Here is a 9,385-nt window from a genome sequence, read left to right as displayed (position 1 = left end):
TGTGAACGTAGCATTGCGGCAGTCCTGGGAGTGGGGAAAACAGGAAAGGCAGTTACCCAGGTCTAGCAAGGATGTCTCCTCTCTCCCAAGCCTGACTGCAGTGTCCTTCCGAGAATCAACACTCTGCTAGAATTTCCTCTCCTCTCCCAATTATTTAGGGGGAAGTGACTTACCCTAAACATGTCTAATCAAAACCCTTGGCTACACATTGTAACAGGCCAATCTCCAAATCCTAACAGGGATAGTGTCATCACTACATGGTTCTGAGTTAACCAGAGAGATCACAATTCTTAAGAAACATCTCATGGCTTCTCAGCATCTAAGGCTTTCAGCGGAGCAAACAATTACCACTGGGCTACTGGGGGACACTTTGCATCCTCCCTCTCAAATGACCAAGTCTTAGTTCAATTCCAGAAGAGAAAAATCCTTCCACCTCTCCCTGGACAGACTATGGGCTCCTGGGGGCAGGGCCTGTACTCAGCGCATGTGTGCTTAGTGTCTGCAAAACAGTGGCTATTCTTGCAAGGCTAATGGAGTTAAAGGGTATCAAACAAGACCCCTAATCACGTGGCACAGATTTCCTTTCTGACTCATTTCCCAGCACTTACTCTCATGGCCCCCTTACCAGTATACATGACTTACTACTCTTCAAATTACTCTTTCAAGACCTCTGTAGACATTAGAAGCAGGAAAGTTTGGTACAAAGATGAAGGTCTTTGGAGTCTCCCAAAATTAGATTCCAATTCCAGTTCTGACCCTTCCTGGTTGTGGCCTTGGGAAGGTTATCAAACTCTTCTCACCTTAAGTCCCCTTGTTTGTAAAGAAAGAGAAAAATAAGAGGGTTGGCAGGTGGTGTGGTGGTCAAGAACGCTGGACTCCTACATGGCCAATCATGGTTCAAGTCCCAGACCTCGCAGCTTCCTTTCTTTCTCTCTCCTTCTCTCTCTCTTTAAATATATATTTAAATGGAGTTAAATAAAATAATTCTTTTTTAAAAAGGGGGGACTTCAGGACTTCCAAGATGATTAATTGAGGTGTTTACTTGAAAGTATTTAACAGTGCCTGGATTTCGGTAAGAGAACAGTAAAATATGAAGTCTTTTCCTCGCTTCTACATCCAGCACATGGCTCCCCACTCTCAATCCAGCTCAAGCATCCCCTCCCCAGTGACACCCTCACTGACTCACAAGGACACAGGGGGTTTTCCCTTTCCACACTCACTTACACACTTGCCATACCTTGTTCCAATGCTCCATTTGCTCACCTGTTTCCTCACTAATCTGCGGACTCTGCAAACTTTTGGAAGGTGAGGCCTATGTCTGAATCAACTTGGTAATGCCAGCACCTAACACAGAGTCTGACACAGAGCTAATACTTAGTAACTGTTGAGTGAATCAATCAATTAATAAAGGCTCAGCAGTCACCCCAGTCTGAGTCAGGCAAGAGATAGAGAGATCCTGTCATTGCTGAGGTTAGGTGAACCATAGACTATCACAAAGACAGTATCTTCTCCTAACGAGGAAGGAAGGCAGGAGAAGCATACTCAGCTGAGAGAAGATACATCTTGCCAGAACACTTAGTCATTCTCCATCCATTCCCCTATTTCTTCTGACAACACTTACACAGAATGTTATTTTTGGTTTGTGTGTGTGTGTGTGTGTGTGTGTGTGTGTTTTCTTGAGAGATTTTTGCTATAGAGTGTATGCATTCACCAGAGAGAGGAGAGAGACAGAAAGTGAGAAATCACTCCCAGGGGGGATGCCCAAGGTGCAATCCCTTCTCTTCTTGGGATTTTGGATATGCATGCACACGTGCTGGCCTGAGTTATAAGCCACTGGGTCCGGGACTCAAACCAGATCGACTATGTAGGAACCCAGCAATGTAACCATTATGCCATCTGCTGGTCCCCAGACTCTGCTCTTTATTGAGCTGTATGCTTGTGCTTGACGTGTATATCATTTAATCCTTAAAATTCCACCATGATATACAAAGAATTTAGTCAATTACAAAATATGGCCATATTGCCTCCTCTGTATGCTAAGGGTTATATCAAACCCCCATTTGATTTGTTCACTCATTCATTCCTTATCATGTACCAGGCATATGCTCAGAATTGTGCATGAAAATTCACCCTATAGTCCCAGCTGCCCATGTCAATCCCAAATGGTGCAGAAAGACTGTGAGCACTTACAGAGGAAGGTCAGAGGGCCATGATGCCCTCCAGACTAGTTTCAACACTTTTCCTTCTGCCTACCCACTTTACTCCTTGTGCTCACATATGCACACTTCAGCTTCCAGCTACTCAACATGATTAGGCAAAGGCCTAACAGGCAAGACCTTGTTGATATTACCTAGACAACAGTGGCTAGTAAAAATCAGCAGCCTGGACAGAGAGGTTGACCAGTCCTTTCTCCCACTTTTCATTGTTTTAAACCCCCAGCACATTCTTGGAAAGATGCTTATATTGCATGATTTGCATGTATTCTTATATGTTCCTTTTGAATGTGAAAGCTGGAAGGAACATTAGATAGATACAAATGGCCTAACTTTCTAGGTAAGGTAACTAAGGCCCAGAGAAGTTAAAGGGCTTGCCCAAGGTCAAATGGAGATGGGACTGGAAGCCATCCTATCAGCCAACACTCTTTTTTTTTACCCGCCAACGCTCTTTCCACTACCTTATCCTGCCTCAGAGGGCCAAAAATAATTTCAGTGTCTAAGATGGCTATCTCATTTCATTCTTCCTATTGCAAACTAACTTTTTACTGTAAACTGCAAAGATTTTTTATAGTGAAAAGCTGAGGACAAAAACATGTGTTTCTTGTATCGGGCACACAGCACGAATCACACTCTGCAGAGGGGCAGCATGGTGTGTACACAGGCTCTAGAGTTGGGTCAGCAGGGTTCCAATCCTGCAGGGCACACACCGTCATCAGCCCTATGCCCTCATCTGTTCAGTGGATTCAGCTGCACTGTTCTAAGGATGAACTGTGAAGTTCCATGTACAGTGCAATCCCTTGACAAATGTTGATCCCTTCCCCCTTCACATGGACAGTAAACACCACCAGAAGTCCTGGAAATCAGTTCTTCATGACAACTGCCTTCATTTGAAAGAAACTAGGTCTTAAGGAGGCAGCTGAGAACTGTCAGATGTGGTGGTGGTTGAGATGGTATCTACTGCAACAACATCCATTGCTGTAGATGTGGTTGTGTGTACATGGGGATGGGGGATGTGGTGTTGGTGGTGGTGCACAGACAGACATGTACAGCGATTTCCTGTTGGTGGTGATGCAAAGCACAGGAAACACCACCTCTATGGTGTGTCATTTTCAAGCCATAAAAGACTAAAATTACATATGTATGTATAGTGCTGTTTTCTTAAAAAGGGAGGGGTTAGGGTGGGAGAGGAAGAAGGAGGGCAAAACAGAGATAGAGGGCAGCAGTGGGAGAGAAAATAAGAATCCATCCTGATGTTTGTTTCACTGCTGGTCTATGAAATGTCCACCTAGGAGCAAGGGAAGTAAGCTGGGTAGAGATGACATAAAAACTGGGCCCAGCACTTGCAGCTGTATGTAGAGAGGCTGCATGAAAGACACTGTGGTGGCAACAATGACCTGCAACTATTTTCAACACCACAGCAGATATTCCTTTGAATTCAAGTCCATGTTCTACCATTATCAGGTTGAGTGATACGGAAACTGGACATTTCCTCAGCACCACACTCATTTTCCTTATCTGTGAAATCAGAATGGAATTAAATCATCTCAAAGTGTCTTCAGTTACGATGGGTATGAATTCAAGGCACTGGATTTATCAGGAATGGCAAAAAGATTTCAATGCCAATGTCCAAAGTGATCTACAGCCATACTGAAAAGGATTCTGAAGTAGTGTCTGGTTCTGTGGGCAGCAGTGCTATAATCCATTAGAGATGTCCTTATGGCTAAGGGAGTTCATACTCCAAAGTCCATGAAAACTTAGCATTTGAAAGAACAGTCTGAATTTTAGAGGCAAGTTTGCCTTTTAAATGAGGTTTTATTTAGGCTAATTACATACTTGGTGTTTCTAAGCAACATGCCAACAAGGAGGCATGTAAAATCATGATAGGGAAACAAAATAAGATTTTTATTTGTTTATAAGCTAGAGAACATGAGCTCACTAAAGAGAGACAGAGAGACAGAAAGAAAAAGAAGAAGGAAAAAGCACACCCCAGTGCAGCATAATCATGGCATAATTTTTTCTTCACTTCTCCATCCTGCCAGGATTTGGTGCATATATGAACACACGCCTGGCATATTTTTCATGCTACTTGGGCTAGTATTCTAATTGAATGGTGAGCCATGTGGGATCCAACTCCCTTAACCTCTAGGCCACTGGACCAGTCCTACAATACTGAAATTTTACATTTGAACTTGTTAATCCATTAAATGGATAAGGTCATTAGATAATTAATTCCTTGAGAGCTAAGATCATGTTTTAAATCACCCTAGAATTCCCTTTTACAACATTCATCAAAGTAGTTCCTTATACCTGATAGGCGCTCAATTAAATTTCACTGCATTAAATAATTGCGTTTTAGCCATAACTTATTCCTGAGGAATCAGAATACTTACAGGAGTCTTCTCTCCTTTTTGGGAAGCATAAGCAGGGTAGTGAGTAAGAAAATTAAAATGCATGCATCATCTATAATGTACCAAGAAGATGAAGAATTATTTTACCTAATTCTGACTTTAATTTTTTTTTTTTTTTGAGAGAGGGAGAGATTTTTGCTATAGGGTATATGTGTGCTCACTAGAGAGACAGAGAGACAGAAAATGAGAAATCACCCCCATGGGTTATGGCCACATCACAATTCTTTCTCCTCCATTATCCTCTCAGGATTTGGGGCATGCACGCATATGCACCTGGCATGAGTTTCAAGCCTCCAGGCCCGGGACTTGAATATCAGTCAGCCATGTGGGAGTCCAGCGATGTAACCATTACACTATGTGCTGGTCCCAATCCTGACTTTAATTTTTTGAATTCAGTATTATGGTCATTCCCAGTATGTGAATTGAGGCTTAGAGAGGTTAAGTAACTTGCCCAATGAACAACAGTTGATCTGTGGTGGGAATGGGAACTGAACTCAGTTTTGACTCCAAGGCTCATGCAGGGGATCTCTTTACCTGCATCATGATGGAAACCTTACTGTTCCTTTCTGAAAGAGGCACAGCAATGAACAGCATGGGGCAGAAAAGCACTGGATCAAGAGCTTTTCTTATCATGGCTTTGACACTGACCAGCAATGTGACCCTGAGCTAGTCATTTTGCCTTCTTTATCTACAAAATGACTGATATGGAAAACAAACAATAACAACAAACTCCTTTCCAGAGTTGTTGAACTATAACTCTGATGGAAAAGGCAAAAACAAACAGCTGAGGGACTATTAAGTATTATAGTGAATGGGGCTGATAAGCAAAAGCCAATGAAGTAGCATTTTCACAGACCAGGGACTCGGTTCTGGTCTCACCAGGAAAGGAGCATAATAGCCTCAGAACCATCACTACAAGTTCCATCACTCCTAAAACAAAGAAGCAGTCAGAGCAAGACTCTTCTTGTGTGGAGCAGGCCACAGTTAGGCCTCTTGTATCCTCAACGGGTCATGGGCTTCCTGATCACATGCCCTGAGTCAGGGCACACTGTCACTCCTCCCCAGTGTCCTGGAATCATGATGCCCAAGACCACAAGAGGTGCTTGGTGCCTAATTAAAATGTCCTCCATAGCTAGCCAGTGGTGTGCTGATTAAGGCACCTAGATCCCACATGGTTGACTGCATGGTTTAAGTCCCAGAGTTGGTGGCCTGAAAACCTGACTCGTTTGTGTGCATGCCCAAAATCCCAAAGAATGGAGGAGAAGGGAGAACCCTTACAAGCTGAGTTCCAGGCAGAAGTTTGCATTCCTGAGTATATTTTCATTGACCAATGCAAGTGCCTAAGAAACACCTTCACTCTACTCAGAATCACAGAACTACAGAGAAGACTCAGCAAGCTGGTATCCCACAGGCCAAGAAAATAGAAAGGAGAGAAAGAATGGATCTCTCATTGTAACCTGGCTAGCTAGAGAGGAAGAATTTCAGCCCATAAACAACACCTTCAGAAATGGCAGGAATGGAAGTATGTGTCCCTCTCCAAAACCCATAGTCTAACATCCTACAGACAAAAGAGAAGGGATTTTGTGCAGTCCCAGTTTTGCTGCTTTCTTTCCAAATTTCTCCATCTTGTTTTCTGAGAGAATAAAGGAATTCTCACTTGCCATTATGGTGGAAACATTGATTAATAGTTTCTCTATGCTATTCCCTCCCCTTATTCCTAAATGAGAGTAACAGTCCTTGACTTGCCAAGACTCAGGTTTGCTGTGAGGAAAGTGAGAGGGTGAGACCATGAAAGAGCTTTATCGACTATGAATGGGTTAATGCTCCCAAGGGGTTCTGATGCAGCATTACTGTCAAAGGCACACCACTTACTGAAAAGGGGGAGCAGTGCCCCCTCCAGGTGCAAGTGACTTATAGGGAAGAGCATGATCCTCACCACCTATAGCCACCATCTGTCACTTCACAATTTGTGTCCCTCACACCATAATAGCAACTCTTTCTCCATCACCTGGTCCCAGGACAGCCTGTTGCCATTGTCTTCTCAGGGAGAGGAGGTGGAGTTAGTGAATGAAGATCTGAAGTTGCGGGTGGGGGCTGATTCACACTTCTTTCCCCCGCCCCCGCCCCCCTGCACTTCTAACACCTACCAGTCATGTGAGCTTGGGAAAGTCACCTGACTCATCTCAGTAAATTTTCTGACACATCAAATGGGGTAACCATACCCCACCATATCCCACTCCTCCCTCAAACCTGCTTCTTAAGAGTGTGTGATCTCAAACCTGCTTCTTAAGAGTGTGTGATCTCATAAGAATCAATGAGCATGTTCAGCCCTTTGCAACTTGTTCAGTACTTTCTATATACAAGTTGTTCTTAGAAGCCATGATCAGATATTCTGTAGTGCTTGAAGTGAATTTCAATATGTTCTTTTATAAAGCATCCATGTTCAGTTAGGGTCAAAATAAAAGAAATGGTGCAAATAAATTCATTATTCATGGTTCTTTATCCAGGAAATAAGAACATGTCTTATGCTTCTTCTGGATGAGTTCTGGGATGGGGATCCTAAAATTAATTCTACTAACTTACATTCAGGAAGCATTTCAATGTCTTCAAAGGCCAGAAAACACAGGCAATAAATAGCAGGGCCTGAACTGAGGCCAGTTCTTCAGCCTCCTGGTCTACCACCAAAGTGAGTGAAAGTGTCAGGAATGTTGACATGGAACATTTGGGTTCCACCCAGCAAGGACAGTGTGTCAAAGTTTCCTCCACTCTTTATGGGACTTAAGTCAAATAAAAAACTGGCTCAGCCAGAGAGTACTTTTAATTTTGCTCTTAAAACCAGTTCCAACATTTCTGAAAGCATGCAGCGATGTGAATTATGTCTCCGATTATTTTCTTTTAAAAATTTTAGAAATTAAAAATAACCCTAATTTGATTCATGATTCAGTAAAAAAAAGGGAAAGGGAATTCAGTTTAAAAATAGTGGATGTAAATACACAGATATATATATATATATATATATGGATACAGATGTATGCACATGCTTATGTATATTTCATTTTTCACTTAGTGTTTAGTAAGTTAAAGGAGTTAAGTTTTAATCAAGATGCTATTGCTGGCCAAAATCCAATGGATAAATAAAGAGACATCAAGGAAGAAAAAGTTCTGTCCAGGAAGTAAACCTAAAATTGGAACCCACAAGTTCAGGCTCTAAGTCAGAACTGCCACTTATGGTTGGAAAAAAAATTTTTTTTTAAGTCTGTCATTTTCTTATGGACGCCTCTTCCTTCCCTCTGCCCAAAGACTTCTCTGGCCCCTTACCTGACTCTCTCCTCCTCAGCCCTCTTCAGGGCGGCATCCCGCTGCAGAACCTTCATGATGGTCTCTTGTTCCTCCTCAGTCAGGAAGCTTAAGTCAATCATTTTGAGAAGTACATACAAAAGTAATTGTAACAAATATGGCTTAAAATTCTCAGGGCTGACCGACTAAGCCTGCAATGAGGAAAATGAAAAGATGCAAAAATGAAATCAAATAAAATCTTGTTCAGTTCTACAGCAAAAGTCTTGTTCTGGCTCAGCAAAAGTTTTCAGCAGCTGATAGGAAGCTCCTAAGTGCCCTCTCCCATGAGGAAGCAATGGTCCGCTGGATGACCTCCTGAAGAAAGGGTTCTCAGAGGGACGCTGCATTCCTTGCCAGGCAGGTGACTTGCTCCTGCAGTGGTACTCGTAGCACACCCTCTCCCTGGATCAGTCTCACACACGGTTCATTTTCTCTCTGCTCTTGTCACCATCACCTCGATGAGAGGCAGAAGCTTTGGAGCATCACCCACCTGCAGAAACAAGAGACAGCATGCACCAGACTGTGAGAGGCAGTTCCTATAAGCATTGCTCATTACTACAACATTTTCAAATGACCATGTGAGATGGTCTCTGAGATCAGCAAACCAGTTCTGCCAGCTTCCTGAGCAAATGGCAAATGGGTCATGAAACATGCTTCAACCCAATTCCAGATTGCCAGGGTGGAGAGCACACAAAAATGCCTGTCAATGTTTAACCATCCACCTGAGAAAAGGATGATCACAAAAAGGAACCAGATTGCTGGCTCATTCTCTTTCTCTCTTTCTCTCATTCTTTCTCTCTCTCTGTAAACTCCTGGGATAAGAGGTAAAGAGTTGTGCTCAAGGTCAGGGAGACCAGGGAGATGTGATTCCAGTTGTCAAATAAATATAGGTAAGAAATTAGAAACGACCATTTAAAAAAATTTTGAGAGGTTTTTGCTATAGGGTGCATGCGCTCCCCAGACAGAGAGAGATAGAGAGACAGAAAGCAAGATATCACCCCCCAGGGGGGATGGCCACACCACAATCCCTTCTCCTCCATTCTCCTCTCGGGATCTTGTGCACGCACACACACGCGCCCAGCGTGAGTCTTTAGCCACCAGGTCCGGGACGCGAACCACAGTCAACTACATGGGAGTCCAGCAACATAGCCATTACACTAACCACTGGTCCCCGATCATTTTAAATTTTAAATGCTCACCTCTTTAACAAGTAGGAACATTGGGGGCGGGGGGTGGTGGTGGTGTATCTTTGACAGAAGGCCCAGTAGGAAGAGGTAGTAGGAGGAACAGTGAGAATAATGGCAATTGTTATTCTCCATCCAGCCCCACCACTAACTTTTGCTGCACCTAGAGGAACCCACCAAGCTGTCTCCCTTTGTTCCTGAGGGCAAAGAACACTTACTTGTGTGTGTATAAACCAGGGAA

The 9,385-nt window shown here is 43.2% G+C and overlaps 1 protein-coding gene across 13 annotated transcripts in view; it reads right to left on the bottom strand.

Moving 5' to 3' along the window:
- The window catches only part of SYTL2 (synaptotagmin like 2), a 120,891-nt gene that overhangs the window by 61,156 nt on the left and 50,350 nt on the right, over nucleotides 1-9,385 (bottom strand). For all 13 annotated transcript variants that reach the window (XM_006144933.3, XM_006144932.3, XM_006144936.3 and 10 more), the window contains exon 2: nucleotides 7,943-8,450. In XM_006144933.3, the coding sequence (XP_006144995.1) occupies nucleotides 7,943-8,043 (101 nt within the window). In that variant the 5' untranslated portion in view covers nucleotides 8,044-8,450. The remainder of the gene's footprint in view (nucleotides 1-7,942; nucleotides 8,451-9,385) is intronic.

The sequence above is a fragment of the Tupaia chinensis genome, unplaced genomic scaffold (genome assembly GCF_000334495.1).
Source record: "Tupaia chinensis unplaced genomic scaffold, TupChi_1.0 Scaffold000139_1, whole genome shotgun sequence".
NCBI classification, from domain to species: domain Eukaryota; kingdom Metazoa; phylum Chordata; class Mammalia; order Scandentia; family Tupaiidae; genus Tupaia; species Tupaia belangeri.
Note: the sequence above shows the minus strand (reverse complement) of the source record. Positions and strands in the feature narration are given on the sequence as shown.